Below are 19,281 nucleotides of genomic sequence, written 5' to 3'. Positions count from 1 at the left end.
CAGAAAAATCATGAAATGCCAAATGGAGCTGAAGATTTTCTTAGGTCTGTCTAAAAGTCTGTAAAACTAATTTTGGCTGGTACCAATAAAGTAATAAGAGGTTGGTAGTAAATGATATGACAATGATACCCAGACCTCATTTATCATGCCTGACTCAGTATCAACTAGAAGCTCAGAAATAGATGCTTACTCAGTGAGTGAATGAATGAATATTAGAAAACACAAATTAGGGTTTTGCTTTGTTTTGTTTGGATATGGGATACCCAGTATTGAACTCAGGGGCACTGGACCACTGAGCCACATCCCCATCCCTATTTTGTATTTTATTCAGAGACAGGGTCTTACTGAGTTGCTTAGTACCTTGCTTTGGCTGAGGCTGGCTTTGAACTCCCAATCCTCCTACTTTAGCCTCCCAAGCCACTGGGATTACAGGCATGGGCCACTGTGCCTGGTACAAATCTGTTTTAACTGTACAAAAGAAGGAAGCATAGCATTAAAAGTATCAAGTAAATTCCAAAACCTTTATTTTATAAACCCTGCATTATAAGAATCTAATTAATAATTCAATTTTAAATTATCTATATTTTAAGATTGCTTCATAACTTAAATCTTTTCAAGTACAGTTATTATAACACCTTTAGCTAGAGGACATGAATGGGAAAGGGAAGATAAGGGAAGGCAAGCAACATTGAAAGCTCATGTTGAAAATGTGCCTTTCCCTTCTTCAGTGAAGTAAAATAAGTCATAAAACAATTTTTTTTTGCTGTAGAATCAATTCTATTTTTCTATACCTAAAATCTAGATTCCTAAAATTGGATTTGAATTTACCCAACCAACTTTTTCACTCACACATGTACTCCCTCTCCCCCTCCCCCTCCCCCTCCCCCTCCCTCTCCCCCTCCCCCTTTCCCTCTCCCTCCCACTTCATTTTTGGGGGGTATTGCAAATTGAACTCTGGGGTGCTCTACCACAGAGCTTCACCCCAAGGCCCCCCAACTCTTTTTTTTTGAGACAGGGTCTTGCTAAATTGTCAAGTCTGGCCCCCAACTTGTGATTATTTTACCTCAGCCTCCCACATCAATGGGATTATAGGATTGTGCCACCATGCCAGACTCTCCTTTTTTAATTACATATTTTAAAGCTAACAAAAATATATTAGAGGGGCTGGAGTTATGGATCAGTGGTAGAGTGCTTGCCTAGCATGTATGAGGCACTGGGTTCGATTCTCAGCACCACATATAAATAAATAAAGGTCCATTAACAACTAACAAAATATTTTAAATATATATATAATATATATTATATATTATATATATTAGAACATCTTAAAACCTAATTAAGACATAATTCTAGCAATATGAATTTTGTTTGGGAAAATTTTAACATGTAGTTTACTTTCCATATTTTTCTTTAATTACAAATATTTCTGAATGAACAAAAATATGCAAATAGGCTTCCACAGAAAAGAATTTAACGTGGTTGTAGCACATGAACTAAAGATAATTTCTAACACGAACGTTACATGCGGGGGGGGGGGGGGGGGTCATTTTGCTGCACAAACACATATCAGGCTTTGCCCCAGGCTTTCTCTTGAGTTAAATGTCCTCTCTTTCAGTCTCTACCTCTTCAAATCTATTTGTCTTTCATAAGCCCAACCTAACTTCCACCTAAATCTGACAGGATTTATCTCTTGTTATACTGTAATAAACTATTGTATTCCACTTATTTCCATCCTATACATTCTTTGTGTTACTCTTCGTCACCAAAGAAGAAAATTTATGAACATGTACTAAAACTGTCAGAGTAATTAATTAATAAATATCACGGGGGATATGCTTTGAGATTATGCAAATATTCTGTTCTTCTCTGACATTTCAAATACTAATTTCAACAATGATTTGCAGATTTTGTTTAAAATAATTATTACTGTTGTGTCCTAATGGTGATTTGAGACAATATCTTTTATTTATTTCATATTCTGCCATCTTTTATTTATTTCATATTCTGCCATTTTATTTATTTCATATTCTGCATAAAAACTAAATAAAGAATAGATGATACATAAACATGTTTAAATGTAACTGAATCTCAAGAAACGTGTGAAATAAAATAAGATAATGAAAGGTGGATAAATTCAAAGCAAATACGTAAGACAGCAGTTGTGCTATTCTTATGTGACGCATCTTGATTGATAAAATGGGAATAGAAAGAAAAAGTTAATTACTTCACCTTCATGAAAACTTCCTGAGAAAAGAGAACGATAATAATGGTTGTTAAACTTTAAACTTTAAAAGTTTGCAAAGTATACCCACATTCATCATTTAGCATTTCAGAAGCTCTTTCAAGACAAAGTCTTCAGATGAAGATTTTTAAAAACTAGAAAATTGTGGGAAAGCACTGTTACATCAAGAATTAGAAAATCTGGCACAGAAGGCTATCAGAGAAAAGCAAAAGTAAAGGCAAAAACAAAAACAGATACAATCAAAAACAAACCTGCAGTTTTTTCTCATATGCAGAAGCTAGAATAAAATAAAGAAAAGGGAGAGGGAAGGATAAGATTACAAAAGAACCAATCAAATACAAATTAATACATGAAGGAAAGGAAGCCTTATAGAGTGGTGGAAGGAGGGAGCGAGTAGGAAGGATGGGAGGGAAAAGGGAGGATCATGAACTAAATCGATTTCCATGCATGTATGAGTCTGTCAGGACAAATCCAACTACTATGTGTAACCATAAAGCTTTAATAAAATAAATAAAGAAAAGAAAAAAATTTTAAAGCCTGTGGTTCCAATGCAAAGCTTTAAATAGAATGGTAAAGTTAATTTAATGTATAGCCCAAAACCAAGACAACTCTGATAATCAAAGATAAAAGTATATGATTAAAAGAATGAAGAATGCCAGGGCTGGGGTTGTGGCTCAGCAGTAGATGGCTCGCTGAGCACATTACTAACCCTGGGTTCGATCCTCAGCACCACATAAAAATAAATAAATAAAGATATTGAGTCCAACTACAACTAAAAAATAAATATTTTTTTTAAAAAAAGAAGAACGAAGAATGTTATTAAAATAAACATCAACAATGGACTTCATGGGAATATACCCTCAAGGCAAAAAATGAATGGGATCTTCATGTATTTTCTTCCATTTCTTTATTGGTTACCTCCATTTTCCCAGGGCCTTCCACTGTATTCTTAAACTACTATGTACCCAAGACTATTTATTGAAGACCTACCATGTATCATATATAATGCCAGACATTTATACAATAATTAATTGTGGTCCCTTACCATGACGAATTTACATTATTTAGAAAGGCAAAATAAATATAAATATGAGAAGTTAAATATCAAAACAACACAGAAAGGTCCAAATGAATACCACAGAGTAAAACCTTCAACAGTCCAGAGGGAAAAAGATTACTTGGAGCACCCTATTCATGAAAGAATTTATGTAAATAAGAAACATTTGCAATGGGCCTTTAAGAATTGGTGGGTTGAGGCTAAGATTTAAACAGAGTCAAGAGAATGTCATTAAAGGCAGAAATACAAAGGCTATCCTAAGTAGGGGGTTGGGATAGTGAAGGTGTTATAAGGAGACAGTGACTAATGATGGAGGCCTATATTTAAAAGTAATGAAAACATAGAGCAAAACAAAGTAAGCCAAGAGTGAAATGTGAAAGGTGTGAATGCCACATAAAAGAATTTGAAAATTTTTTATAAGCAATCCAAAAGGTTTTTGAGCAAAAGAGTGACACGATACAAAATTTTAGAAATATTAAGCTGGTTGTTGATGCATATAATAAATGTTATACATCTTAATTAGATATGTGGTTATGGCCATAAAGAGACAAGCATACAAATGAAGCATACTGATTATATTACAAGCAGGTTCAGATGGAGCAAAATAAACTTAAGAACAAAAAATTAGCCCAAGATTTCTTTGTTCGGAAAAAGTAAAGCATAATATACCACAGAAAAGACAGAAAGTCAGGCAAAGGCACAACTCCCAGGGTATGAAGAACTACCCTATTTTTACTTCCTTTATGATCATCACCATGTTTGTATGAAATCCAAAGTGCCTAAGCATAGAGTGGAATAAGTAATTGAATTAAAGGTGTAACCAGAGAAACTGCCAAAGTGATATATAAACAGTGGCCTTACAAAGTTAGAGAAAATGCAATTGCTTTAATGTGCTCAAAACGTATTTGGAAAATGGAAGCCACATGTCATTAATTGCATTATTAATTCAGAAGAAAACAACAAAAAAAATCACATTAGGAAAGCAATATGAATGAATTAATGAGAGAAAAAAATGGTTTTTGCCCAAGCTAAAACTATCACTTCCTTTCAATTTCAATATATAAAATTAAAAAGTAATCTCTTCTCTCATCTCCACAAAAAAGGCCACTTGATATTCTTACCTCTGTGCCTTAAAGTCTTCCTATATTGTCTTAATTTTCTCAAATGATTCATTAAATCAACCAGCTTCATTCTGTATAAATTTCAGTCTTACCTAATCTTTTTCACTTATTAATCCCACTTTAAACATTAATAATATGTTACAAATTTCCAGAAGTTGTCTTTAATAAAGTAAGAATCCTTCACCTTGTGTTTTGCAGTCAACACATTACACACTTTATCTCTTGGAACTCTCACAGAAGCAATGCACAACAGGTATTATCATCATCCATGTTACAGAGAAGCAAACAAGCTGAGGGCCATACATTCATAAATGATAGAGCCAGGCCTGTAGTGCAAACTTACTAAGCCCAAATTCCATATTCTCTTTGTTCTATCATTGAATTTCATAATATACCAGCAGGTGTATCTTACTACTCAAAATGTACACTGTTATTCTGTATTAGGTATAATTACACACGTTTTTAATAAGGTGCCCTGATGCCCAAAGTGCCTATTACAGGGCCACTTACTGAGACAACCAAATTATTTTTAGATGCTCATGATGAGAATTACCAGTGGATAAAAAGTCAAAAGAAAATATAATGCTTGCAAAATTGTTGAGATTATACCAAAAACATTTTTGCCTTGATTTCTGCAATGCAACAACAAAGACAACATGGGTGATTTAAAGATATATGAGCATCAAAGGGCAGAAGTAGGGCATTCCTACTCTCTTTAACTCTGCTAAGGCCTCAAATACTGATATAGTTCAGAGCATCTTATTACCAGGGAGACATAAATCAAAAGGAGTTCAGCAAGGAGCAATAAAACAGATTAGTGTCTGGAAGGACTGACTTTAAAGAAAGTTTTAAGAATTAAATCCAGGTAGTCTAGATTTTTAAAATATCAGCTAACAGGAAATCTTTATTTGAAGCTAACATTCACACCAAAGACAAAAAATATTTTGAAGATAGATGTCTAAAACATGCAAATGAATCACTGTAAATATTTGGGAGAATATTTATTAAAAGAAAATTCGGGAGAAATTCCAGGCAAAAATTTGTGGTACAGAACTCTCTCCTCAAGGAGTGGTGAAAACTACATTCTTAGAGATATTTAATATGAGGTGAAGTTAGATGAAAAAAATTTTAAAAAAAGATTTAATAAGAAATGATCCTGCATTGGACCCTGAAGTTGCAAGAAGACAGAAGATGGTCTATTAGATGTTTTCTATTCCTGGTTTGTTTGCTTGCTTTAATTCCATGACGTTTTATGTGGCACAGCCTTCTGCCAATTTCTTTTCTCCCCATAATGCCCACTTTCTACTTCTACAAAGGGAAATAAATTATATCCTTCATTTTAAGCAAATTTCATTGTTCTCAATGAATTGGTAATATAATCTTAGGTATGAAGTTGGGAGAAAAAGGCCAATTTCTAATTTACGAAGTTGTTTTTCCCACAGCAATCCCAGAGGCTCTTACAAGATTTTCCACAAACTAAAGGGGAAGTAGTTTAAATGAATTCAAAGAAAAACTGTCCCATCAGGAAAATCATTAATATAGCCTTTCTTGTGTCTGTCTGATATTGAGCTGACAGTGACCCTGGGAGCTATAAGGCTCTGGGTCAAATTACCATTAGAGCTGCTGTTCAGGGTTATCTTTTTTCCTTTCAGTATTTTATGCTGAGTGACAGCAAAATCTACTTGCAATCCACATTTTTATGGCAATGACTTTTACCTTTGAAAAGATATAGCCTTAAACACCTCCACTCTTTGGCAAATGTTATTTTTAAAAAAAAATACACTAAGTACTACTCAAGCTTCAAACTCAAGAAGCCTCAGCCTTGCTCTGTCTCTATTCTGAACTTTTATAAAATGTTTCTCAGCCACTCTTTAAATAGATACCAAAACTTCTCCAGAAGTCCCATTCAGTGAAATCCTAGAAACACAATGATATTTTCTTGTAGCTGGTGTAAGGACAAGATTTTTACAAAACTGAAAACCTGATCCTCTACCCTTAAAAAATAAAACTGTGGCTTACATAATTGTGAAAAGGGACAGCAGGAAATAACCCTCCAAGAACCAACACTAATGCATCTTCTACCCAATTTTAACAGCATCGGTGGCTGGACACATGGATTCCCATCACACCTCTTTGAAAGAATGTCCCACTAGTCACACAGAATGCTGATAGATATTAACACCAAACTTTCTAAACAAAAATTTTTAAGTACCATTTTCATCTTTCCCTTAGTAAAAAATGAGACTGCTCAAACTTAAAAAGACCGGCCTCTCACATGGAATAGAATTTGTAGTTTTCAAAGCCCTTCCAACACCTAACTCATCTGACTCTGGCAGGAAAGAAGGCTGACATTTGCGGTGCTTTTTTTTTTTTTTTTTTTTTTTTTTTTTTTTTTTCATCTAAGGGAGGAAATAGGACTCTAAGATTAGGCTCTTTGAAGGGCAGAGAATAATCCAGTACTGAGGTTTACAAACCTTCCTCAAAAAGGGGTGAGTGTAAAAGGCAAAGCATTGCTCCAGAAAACTTTAGAGTGGGTTCTAAAAAGACTAAATCTCTGTATCCTCATTCCAGGAAGGCACGTGTGCCTAGAATTTAGGGAATGAAATATGACTCTGACAATTCAGTAATCTGTGAACCTGTCTGAATTTTCTTAAGAAGGCTGCTGCACTTTCTCCACCCAGATCCAGAGCCTGCCTTAAATTTTAGTTATCAGTTCCTGGCCTTGGAGATTGCATCCAGCAAAAGCCAGGCAGCTGGTACTAGGACGACCTGGAGATCCTCCTTTGCACAGTCAGGAGTCTCACTTTGTGGGTGTCCCTGGCCTTCGACTTCCAGTTTTTCAGGGGACAAGCCGTCCTCTAAATCTGCCCCCTTCATACACACACACATACATACATACATACATACACACACACATACACACACACACACACACATACACACACACACACACACACACACACACACACACCGGGTGCTCAATTCCAACTCCCAAATTTCTCCCACCCTGCAAGAATGGGGACCAAGTTTCTCACCATCCTCATAGTTTTTGAGATAGTAATCCGGGCCCGGGCCCCCGCGGCTTTTCGCCGGGTTCCTCAGGTTCTGGAAGTGCAGGAAGTCCGTCCGTTTGCCCCCGAAGCGCAGAAAGGCGGGTGAAAGTCCCCGGGCCAGGGTCACCAGACGCTTGGAGCTGCAAGGGTAGAGAAAGAAAGGAAAGGATCCCAGGAGAAGGCTAGAGCGGGCATGACACCAGCAAGGCCCTCTTCTCACTCCCTGAGGGAGACCTGGCGGGTTTTCTGTGCCCGCCCCAGCCCAGGGTCGCACGGCCAGGGGCTGCTCCGCGGCGTCTTCTGCATGCGCCCGGCGCCCTAGTCCACTTTGCCCTCGGCCTCACAACTTCCTCATGCTATGCCTCCGGTGCCCGGCTGTCCACTACGGCCCCTTCCCACCCGACACCTGGATGCCCAAGGTACTGATTTCCAAAGGATTAGAGATTACGTTTGTGTATGTGCCTAGAGGGACACTTGCTTGTACTGAGAACATGGGGCCAACGCGCAGTTGCCTGGCTTCTGCCACTGCCAGGAAAGCACTCCAGACCTAGACGCGCAACCCACCAAACGCAAGCCCCCGACCTTTGCCAAACTTTCACACAGCAAGCCTGCGTTGCCCCAGGAGCATGGGAATCTCTTAAGGTGAAACCTTGACTTTTTTCTCTCGGAGAAGGCCTAGCACCTGAGGTCAAGAGGATTCCGACTTTTTTAAGTGAAAATTTTGATTTTCCTTTTACATTATAACAACTTCATTGTTTCCCAAATCCCGGGGCGGAGAGATTCTCTGAGTAAATCCTTGCCTTTCCAGAACACTAGCGCGCGCACACACACAGTAAAAGCAATGTCTTTTTGGTCCCTGAGATAGCTCAGCCTGCAAGAAAGGTAACATTTTTCTTCAAACACCCTAACTTGGGCTCTTTTTTTCCTTCCCACTTGGTCAGTTTGGGAGTGCTGAGTAAAGAAGTTTGCAGAAAAGTGGAACTGCCAGTGGGGGAAACTCGGTGGGGCACCACCAAAACAACAACATTTACATCTATTTAAGTTCAGGATTTCCACCAACAGGTTTTTAGAAACTAAACGCTGCTGTTTTGAGAAAGAGTAAGTGAGGAACCATGCAGATACTGTTAAGGAGAGTTCCAGGTCTGTAAATTATTTTTAACGCTTTGCTGGCTACGGTTCTGAAAACTCCAAATCAAAATGCAGAAAATAAAGAGCATGATAAAGGAGGTGGACACAGGAGAGACTAAACGGAGAGTCGGCTTATAGAGAATTTTTGAGAAGAGACGTAACTAGCCTGAGAGTTTCGGTGGCAAGAAGGACGATTTGGCAGTGGACTCCAGGATCCAGTTCCAGGGCGCGCGCAGTTAGGGCGTCGCGTGAACCCGCTGCGGGCAGAGCAGAAGTACGCGCCAGTCCGGCCCCAAGGAAAAGCGGCATTTCCAACCACCTTCCACTAAGAAGCCTGTTCTACCAATGCAAATGCGCCCCTCCCGTCCGTGTTTCTTCCCGGAAAAGCTGCCTTCCAGTAGTTTTTCTACAGCGGGCAAGTACTTGGGGAGAACGGGCTAATATTTTTTAAAGAAAAAAAGAAGGAAGAAAAGGAAACCCGGAGGAGTTTGCGCAGCTGGAGGAGCGCAATGCAAGTGGGGCGTGCATTTCGGAAACCCTGCTGCACCCCATATTCTGATGATACACGCTCAACAGCACAGAAGAGCTTTCGAGGAGGAAGCCTGGCGGGGCAGAGCTGTTCCCGCCCTCCCACCATAAGCACCCGCAGGACCGAAACGGCCTCCGCTGCGGCGACAACATCCACTCAGTCATCTGGCTTAGCTCCCCCCACGTGAAAGGAGCGCTCCACGTGGCGGCTCCAGCTACCTGCCGCGTCCGCAGACTCCGCCGAGGCCAGAGGAAGACGCCCGAAAGCTGAGGGGCGGACGCATCCGGAGAAACAAAACTCGAAAATCCGAAGGAGTGAAAAATACTCACGAAAGACCGGCAGCGGACGCGGCCCTGAGGCAGAGGAATGGCATGGAGAGCTCTCAGGACTCTGGTGGAGCCCACAGCTGAGGCTCCAATTTGGAGGGAATTTTTTAAAAAATCAACACTTGGATTTGATATTTTAGATGATTTATTTATTCTATTTTTCTTTTCTTTTCTTTTCTAACACTGCAACTTTGTCCCTGATGGGAAACGACTGCGGATGCCTAACTGCTTAATAGTAATAACCGAGAAGAGGGAGAGCCCAGTTAGATTCCAAGGGGATCACACTCTCCCAGTCGGCTAACCCGCTGGTGCCGGTGCAGGGTTCAAACCTCCGAAACTTCTAGGACCCTTACCGCCCTTCTTATGCACGCTATGACCCACGCGAGGATTTTTTTTTAAAACTATGAAGTTACCGCAGGAGACTGAAGGAGGGGGATCGGGGGTGGGGTGTGCATTCTGTCTATAAAAAACGCCTTGCAAAATCCTGAAGTCTGGAGATGACAGTGAAGGATATAAAATAAAATTTTAAAGCTATGATCCAACTTGCAATTGCTCAAGCCTCTCCTTAAATTCATTTTCTTTCTGGGAATGGGAGACAACTGACGAAGATCTTTCCGTGGAAAATTCCACTTTCGTGCAATTCCGGCTTGGGAAAAAAAAACACTCTCTCTCTCTCTCTCTCTCTCTCTCTCTCTCTCTCTCTCTCTCACACACACACACACACACACACACACACACACACACACACCCCCATTCCTCTCAGGTCTTTGTTGCTCCAGATCTTTTCCTCGCTTTTGTAACTGCCCTGAACCTCTTGTTTCTTTTTCAGAAGGAGAAGGGGAGGCTAATTGTGGATATATGTAAGCACAACATTTTTTCAGTCATAACTGATAAGTTTCTGAAATGCCTTCTGCATTGCAAACATGTGCATCTTAATAGAAAACACTGCTTTTCTCAATCACTAGTTACAGCCTCACAGCAAATATTCCAGGAGGAGGAAAACCTCCTTTTTTCTCTTCTGAGAGAGATCCGCTTGACTTATTTTCTCCTTCTTCTTCTTCTTCTTCTTCTTCTTCTTCTTCTTCTTCTTCTTCTTTTCTTCTTCTTCTTCTTCTTCCCCCTTAGAAGTGGAGGATAGAAAGAGAATGGGGGTGGGAGTTACTTAAAATTAAAAATGATCCATCGAAGCCCCTGCCTTACCTTAAGAAATCGAGCCAGCCATCATGAATGATGGAGGGATCCAGCTGGAGAGAGAGGAAGTTTTCATTGACTGTCCTGACTGGGTTCTTGGTGCTCACATCAAGAAGAATCAGGGTCTTTTCCTTCAAACCTGGAGCTCTGTCTACAGGCAAGGGTCTCCTGTCTCCAGCTTGGGAGGAAAGAGAAAGATGGAGCAACAGAGCCAAGTAGAGAGCCACCGGGGCTAGGCACGAGGGGGGGCGGGAGTTGCTGGAGGGCATGTCTTCAGGGAAGGCACAGAGCACCCTCATTAAATCCCTCTGATTTAAACCTCTCTCCCTACTGGGTCTCGCTGGTGACTAATTGTCCTTATCTAAAGTGTGTGTCTGTCTGCCTCCCCCTTCTTTTCCCTCCCCCCCCCATTCTCTTTCGCGCTTTCTCTCTCTCTCTCTTTTTTTTTCTTTTTTCTTTTTTTTTTTTTCCTTCAGTGTTTTGGTGCTGGTGGAGCGAACTCACGCCCCTAGCCAGCCTTCTCAGCAACTCGTGCCAAGAGTACTCGTTCACCAGCACCGCCCCTTTAAGAGATTTCGACTGCAGACATTTTTTAACTTTTTAAAGGTGAGGGGTGGGGGGAGGCGGGAAGTAGTAGGAAGGGGTGGCGTTGTACCCTCCTGATTTAACCCTCCAGGGTCAGGAAAGAGGACGGTGGGACCGATGCAGTACAGTGGTACGTCTTGGGCACTGGGTGGAAAGTCTTTTTACTTCCCTTGCTGGGAGGCTTTGGAGAAAGCGGTTTAAGCATAAGCTCCTACCGCGCAAAGAGTTTGCACAGACTGCACGTCTGTTTGTCCTGACAGCATCAGGCATAGCGTCCGATCGGGCCCTTCTCTCTGGGCTGAAGCAGCAAACGCAAGGGTTGTTAAGTTGCAAGGATTCTGGGGAGGCGACTGTGATTCCTGTCAAAGAACAGAGCACAGAGGGAAACTCCGTGATTAGGAGCCAGGACCTCCGCTATGCACGGGGCAGCCCCACAGAAGCATCCTCTGACCTTGATATGGCAAAGGGTGGTCAGAGAGTAAAAACAGAATATCCAAGTCAAAGGGATTCTCTGTTCGGAGAAGGGAAGAAAAAAGAGAAAGAAAAACGCCCAATCTGTGCCATAGTTCTGCTGGCTCTTCCTGCAGCCACCAAGAACTAATGGTTTTAAGGCCTTCAATATACTCTGGCTTTGATTAAGTCAAAGTGACCTGGACTGCACTAAGACAGGGCAGCTCTGCATACGTTTGAGACGCTCTCTGGCCATGCTATTTCGCTGCACAGGCAGATCTGCCCCTCCTTAAGGACGACCCTTGGGTTTTGCCTTTTCGCAGGGAAGTGAGTCTGTATGGTGCCACCGAGGAACAGAAAGACGCTGCTACAGAGGCTTTAAACTGAGCCCCTAGTCAAAGCTGGCCCACAGGCAATTCCCAGATGCCAGAGACCAACCCTGAACAGCATGGTTCCGCCTCAGCGCGGAACTCCCATCCACAACAGCAGATTACACTCTAGGTCCATCCTGCAAAGTGGGCAAAAGGCCAGGCAGAGTTTGTGGTAGGTGGGCCCCACTTTCAGCTTCTTTCTGGAAAACAATAGGCCTTCTACTTGGCAGATGAAGAGAACTACTCTATGCAGTTATGAGTACACAGAAGCATCCCAGGGTCTCCTTGGTATCAAACACACAAGACAAATTGGATAGGTTTTCCCCAGAGTTGGGTGTTCAAAGGGCAGTCTCAGAGTTCAGTAAACACTGTAATACTAACCTGTCTCCGTTTTCCCTCAACTAGATAGTATGATCAAACCTGAAAAGGGCTGAAGTAGATGACCTTCAGCTTACTCCCCGAGAAACCTCTACCAACCCAAATAACCACGAAATCTAGAAGTTAATGTTTTATTGTACCATGAGGACCTTCCAGAAGCATGACCACATGAATGAGGTTAAAAGAAGCTCCAAGTCATAACTTTAAAATGATTTTTAAAACCAAGCTGTAACAACATGTATTAGATGTTGGCTCCACTTCTAATGCCTGCTTCCTTCAGTTCCTGAAAATTTCGAACATGCCCAGATCCTTTAAGATATGTGTATGTGTGTGTCTGTAGGTGTGGTATTTGGTGTAAGTTCCAGTAGAAACTTGCTAATTTTTAAATGCTTATTGAGAACTTCCCAGAGACAGTGACAGCCTGATGAGTAATAAATAACCTTTATTTTTGTATCAAACAAACCTGGGCACTTAGTAGGGACTCAATAAATATCCGTAAAATATATTAATGGGCAATCAACTCATGTTCAACATACTGAAGTCAAATACTGCTCTTAAGAATATGAAAAATAAACACTTTTATTTGTCAGTAAATTGTTTTGGGACTCTGTTTGGTAATTTGTTTTCCCAGTTATTAGCATTTTCCTGGCCATCTACTTCAGAAATACTTATTTTGCAAGGCCATTAGTTCATTTGCTATGTTCAGAATTGAAACAAATTACATATTTTTAACAATGAGCCAGATTTTCCAAAGGCCAAAACACTCCCTGGCTTATAAGTGAATGCAATTTTACAAGCCACATTAATTGAGACCAGCAGAGATCATTAGAATGAAATAAATCACTTGCCCACTAGATGTCTATAACAAATGCTCCTCTCAAAAATACTTACTTCTGTGACTAAGGATGAACTTGAATATATAAGAACCTGCTTAATTACAAATATTCACAATTTTACTGACTCAACTACTCTAGAATATTTTGGTGCCTAGTTACTTTAACCTGTATTTAATGTTTACTTCAGAACCTCTATATGGGATTGAAGTCAAAACCAACAAAACAAAAATTTTGTTTTCTTAATTACTGATGAAAACCATCTCTAGTCTAACCACTGAAATTTTATAGTCATATCCAACTTCAATGCATCAGGGGAAGGAAATCAATTCAATAACATTTAAGGAGTTCCAGATAGCCCTGGTTGATTTCAAGATGATCTGATTGGGCCTTTAGTCTACTTTGGGTATAGATCTCCCAGCTACTCTTTGCATCTACTTCTCCCCCATCATGGTTTTTGTCTGTTATCTAGCCCTAAATTAATGATTGTTAATCATCTATATATTAGATTAGTGTGTTTACCCTATCTTCTGTGTGTTGGATAACAACAATCTGCTTCTCTGCTCTATCTTACATAATTTCCTAGGGGACAAGAATATAATGCCTGTATAAAATATGAACTGTTAAGAAATAGATATGTTGCTATCTCCTTAGAGACAATCTGCTTAATTTTTAATGATCTGTATAGGTTGCTTTGACATCTAGGAGACTAGATTCTCAGAACTGAAAGAAAACTTTAAGATTAACTGCTTCACTGTTTTCTAGATTCTGGGGCTTCAAAATAAGTATTAGTTAATGGGAGAAACATACTAGTTTGCCAACTTTTTATTTTGTCTAGAAAGGACCTTAAAAAAAATCTATCAACTACTTATCACTATCACTTTCCAAAAAAAAAAAAAAAAACAGTTTACAATAAAAAAAAGCTGAAAAGCTACATCTAAATAGACAGCAAGTGTTAAAACCAAACAAATTTAGCTTTATTCAAAAAAATCACTATATTATCATTTTATCTGACAAGTGGAACTGAATCAGTGACCATCATGGGTACTAGGACTGGTAACTGGAACTACCAGTATATCTTGTGTTTATGACTTAATTCTACTTGGTAACATCCAGTGTTTTTTCCAAGATGTAAGTGCTTTTTAATAATGGTCATCTTGACTAAAATGATTTCTTCTGATTTTTTCCTCTTCCTTTTTCTCAATTTCAGCCTGTCACACTAATTGATTCTATATGCCATCTCCCTTTCATTCTAAACAATCAAAGCCTAGTTATCTCTGTCTGTTTTCTCCTTCTGAAAGAATTGTACTTAGCTGTTAAATACCAAGAAAAATTATGTGCCACTGTAACTAGGACTAGAAAGCATGAAGATACAGCATCAGTTCAGTGTTTCATCATTCACCTGCCTTTCTACATGTCCATGATGACTGTTATCAAAACCCTAGGGTCAATCATGGCACTCAGGCCTATACATTTTCCATCTTGTTAATCTTCTTCAAAAGCTCTGAGAGGTAGATATAATTCCTTATTACATACAGAATACATACAAAGAAATCAAGACTCAGATGTTATGCAATGTTCTCATGGTAGCAAGTAAGTGGCAACAAAGAATTGAAAGCCAAGGTTGCCTCACTCCAAAGCCTATATTGTGTTCATAATCACCACACTCTACTTATCAGTGTATGGGGGGGCCTTGAACTAGGAGTTGGAAAACCTAAATTTAAGTCCTGATTTTATCAAATCTGACTTTGTGGTCTTGGGTAAATTTTTAAACCATTCTAAGACTCAGCTCTCTGCTCCATAAAATTAATGTAATATCCAAGAGCAGGATAAGAATGGAGTAAGGTTATGTAGGAAGAAAGTGCTTTATAATTTCTAATATATTATGCAATTGTGCTACTTGTTTATTGTTGGTTCTTATTACCTATTTCCCACACTTGCCACAAAAATACCACCTTAACTGATGACTGGGGTGAGAATAAAGTAATATGTATGTATCTTAATGGTAAGCTTACAATGAAAGGTCAACTTTCATTGTCAGTGAAGGCAGCAGTTAAAACAACACAATACCACACATTTTAACCACACAGACTCTTCCAATGATTTGTACCTAAAAGAAAAAAAGGTAAATAGGTTCTACATGCCGTCTTCAATTTTCCACTAAGAAAGGGACAGGAATAGGTAAGGACAGTACTGGTTACAAAGTGTGTTATATTATCATCAAAGATTGCCTCCATCCTGTCTGAAAGAGCAAGGAATGACACCACTTGCTTCATATGGCAAGTTGAAGGAGAAAGGAATTTGTAACTCCACGGGTGTTCAACCTCATTATACAAGCCAATAGGCTGTATGATCTTTCATCCCATCACTGCCATTAAGCAGTAAACTTTTGTAGGGAAGATTATAACCATAATAAATGTAGTTGACTCTGATAAGCTCTGTTTGGAATCCCTTAACAGGTTTGAGGGTAGGGATGACAGTTATTTGAAGAACTGCTGTATGTAGAAAAACCAATAAACAAGAAAACAGATTAAAATTACTTACGTCTTGGTCAAGACCATTGAAGAGTCAATCATATTCTTCTTAACCCGTTCAGTTTTGAAAATGCATCACATACTGGAAAAAGCAGGAAGTTGAGGCTGACAGACTTGGATTAAAATCTATTTCACAATTTACTATCTGCTAGCATGACTTTTATAAACAAGTAATTTATCTTCGCTAAGCCCCAATTACTGTAATAACTTACATGCATACTACTTATTTATTACATGAATACTATTTAATTTTATTTTCATAGTACTTAGGACAGGTTTTAATCCTCATAATTCAGGTAAGAAAATAGAGTCAGAAAGTTCAAGCTATTTCTTGAAGAATTTAAAACTAAAGTCAGCTCTTCTGATGACTACTGTTTTTGTTATGTTTGTTATTGAAAATATTTGAGCATTTTTATATTTAATGTCCCAGAGAAACAAATTCAGATGGTCTTTCACATTTCTTATAGCTTCATTATTTATTCATACCACTTTCCTAGTCAGACAATTAAGTATTAATTAATGGTACAGATGACTTCTAAGAAGGTGAAATATATAAATCATGAATATTTATAAAGATATATAGATATATATCAAGTCTCAAAATTTAGAAATTGGATGTATAAATAAAATATTTGCCAGGAACATAATTGTATTGACTAGCTGTGATTGTATTTTCTTTGGTTCCCTAGGTAAATGGCATACTTTGACATTTTATAACACCATGTTCATAATGAGAGTTAAACAAATTTTGATAATAGCAGGCTTGCCACTTCTCCTGTCCTCTCCTCAATGATCAAAACTGGTGATAGACTCGACTGTTAACATACTTACTCATTTTGATTAATTTACCTGAATTAACATCTATATTCCTAATTCTTTGGAGTCGTTAGGTCCTCACATAAGCAGATCCAAATCTTTCCTTAATTCAATGCCAGTTATAGTAAACCTTACTAGTCCTAACTCTCACCAAAATTTTCCAATTCTTCTAGGACTTTCAGTCACCTAGAAACAATGACATGCTGATGACTCTTAGAAAGTATGTTTAATTTCACACACTTAAATTTTAAGTTCCTCTTCTGATTTTGTGAAGCCTAGTCAAAACATTAAAATAGTATTTTATGTGCTACTTAAAAATAATGTTGCCAGGCGCCGGGGCACATGCCTGTAATTCCAGCACCTCGGGAGGTTGAAACAGGAGGATCTCAAGTTCAAAGACAGCCTCAACAACTAAGGCACTAAGCAACTCAGTGAGACCCTGTCTCTAAATAAAAATACAAAATAGGGCTGGGGATGTGGTTCAGTGGTTCAGTACCCTTGAGAATCCGATCCCCAGTATCCAAAAATCATCATCATCATCATCATCATCATCATCATCTTTTTCCCTTTGAGGTGGATAAGAAAATAAAGTGAGAGTCTAGGTCACAAGGTCCTGGCTGCACATTAAAATCACCTGAGGAGATTTTTTTTAACCTTATTTGTTTTTTATGTGGTGCTGAGGATTGAATCCAGTGCCTCACCTGTGCTAGGCAAGCGCTCTACTACTAAGCCACAACCCCAGCCCACCTGAGGTTTTCTTAAAGCTGATTTGGAATGGGACCTGAGCATATCCTAGATCCCTCACTCTTCAACTCAATTTAGTTTCTGCTTTCCTACAGCAAATTTAGATGGCAAGGGATACATGTTATTTAAATCTATTTGATTCCTAGTTTTTGAGAAGATAATGAAGAGAAAGAGTTCAGATTCTAAGGAATGTATTAAAAAATATTCAAATCTATTTCATTCCTAAATTTACACAGTGAAAGCTTAGATAGTGAGGAACCATCCTCAAAGGGGAAGAAATATGAAAGTAAATATGAAATATCCCATTAGTTTTAATAAATTTTCAACAGATAATTTTCACCCAATAATTTCATGTTGTATTACCTGATTGGTAAAATTTGAAATATCAGATAAAGCCTAATTCTGGATAAAAGGAGATGGGAACCTTTTTGTACATTAAGGGGAATGTAGACTGGCTGGGCCATTCTGAAGAGTGAGATCTTGCAGTATTTCATGAAATTAAGTATGTGTGCTCCCTAAGACCCAGAAATCCCACTACTGTGCATAACTCAAAGCAACTCACAAAAGGCTCATACAGTACTTGAATGAGAATGACCAGTTCTCATAAAAGCAATGAACTTAATGTACATACAACAATATGTATAGGATTTAAATACAATGATTCATGAGGAACACAAAAATAACCCAGTATCTACAGCACAATAATGTTAATGCAAATTAAATACACAAAAAACATCCTTTACAATGAAACAAAAATATCAAAAGACATACATACATCAAACATATTAGAGCTTATGCCTATGATGTAACTGTGAGACGGAAACAATTTTTTAAATGCTTTTCATGGACCAATGTTCATAAACTTTATCCTGCATTCAAGGCAATACTTAACAAATTTTCTGGAAAAAAATGTTTATTGAGTGCTAACTGTAAGCCAAATATTGTCTTTTCCCTTTTGCCATTAATATCTAAAGATAAATAAGAGCATTCTTTCTTTTAACCTCGCAGTTTGGATGGAAAAATGATCATGTTAAAAAATATATATCCATTTAATAAGTGCTATTAATGGTTTGGTGGAAAATGTATGAATCACATATGGTTATGAAATAATATAAATTTGTCTATTAATTGATAAATATGTAATTCTGCATACAATAATGGCTGGAGTGTTTCATGCTTTGTGTACAGTTTTGCCTACTTTCTTATTTGGGAATATTTAAGGATTGCCTGTAGAAATGTTAGAGTGCCATCTGCTGGCGAAATGTTTTACATTCTGCCACCACCATCTCCCCACCCATGAACCTCACAATCTTTTTTTTAATTTTTAATTTTTTAAATTTGCTTTAATTAGTTATACATGACACTAGAATATATTTAAGCACTTTGATGTATAATACATATATGGGATATAATTTCTCATTTTTCTGAGGGTATATATTGTAGAATCACATTAGTCATGCAGTCATATATATACACAAAATAATAATGTCTCTTTTGTTCCACTATTCTTCCTATCTCCACATCCCCTCCCCTCCCCTCACTTCCCTCTATCTAATATAAGGTAACTCTATTCCTCTCTAGTTCCCACACTTACTGTGAATTATCATCCACATATTAGAGAAGACATTCAGCCTTTGGGTTTGTGGGATTGGCTTATTTTGCTTAGCATGACATTCTCCAACTCCATCCATTGTCCTTCAAATGCCATGGTTTTATTCTCTTTTATTGCAGAGTAATATTCCATTGAGTATATATACCACATTTTCTTTATACATTCATTATTGAAGAGCACCTAGGTTGGTTCCATAGCTTAGCTATTTAAAATTGAGCTGCTATAAACATTGATGAGGCTGTATCACTGTAGTACGCTAATTTTAAGTCCTTTGGGTATAACCCAAGGAGTGAGATGGCCGGGTCAAATGA

General features: G+C 38.5%; 1 protein-coding gene and 1 long non-coding RNA gene across 2 annotated transcripts in view; both read right to left on the bottom strand.

Moving 5' to 3' along the window:
* Positions 1 to 11,003, bottom strand: part of Hpse2 (heparanase 2 (inactive)) — a 629,942-nt gene extending 618,939 nt beyond the window's left edge. The window contains exons 1-2 of the mRNA XM_005335241.4: positions 10,657 to 11,003; positions 7,456 to 7,613 (exon numbers count right to left, since the gene is read on the bottom strand). Coding sequence (XP_005335298.1) covers positions 7,456 to 7,613; positions 10,657 to 10,946 — 448 coding nt within the window. The 5' untranslated portion in view covers positions 10,947 to 11,003. The remainder of the gene's footprint in view (positions 1 to 7,455; positions 7,614 to 10,656) is intronic.
* A 159-nt stretch (positions 11,004 to 11,162) lies between these two features.
* LOC120885251 (uncharacterized) overlaps positions 11,163 to 19,281 on the bottom strand; it is a 60,293-nt gene continuing 52,174 nt past the window's right edge. The window contains exons 2-3 of the long non-coding RNA XR_005727735.2: positions 15,809 to 15,880; positions 11,163 to 11,591 (exon numbers count right to left, since the gene is read on the bottom strand). This is a non-coding gene — a long non-coding RNA (uncharacterized LOC120885251). The remainder of the gene's footprint in view (positions 11,592 to 15,808; positions 15,881 to 19,281) is intronic.

Source organism: Ictidomys tridecemlineatus, chromosome 1 (genome assembly GCF_052094955.1).
Source record: "Ictidomys tridecemlineatus isolate mIctTri1 chromosome 1, mIctTri1.hap1, whole genome shotgun sequence".
Classification (NCBI taxonomy): Eukaryota; Metazoa; Chordata; class Mammalia; order Rodentia; family Sciuridae; genus Ictidomys; species Ictidomys tridecemlineatus.
This window is presented reverse-complemented; position numbering and strand designations above follow the sequence as displayed.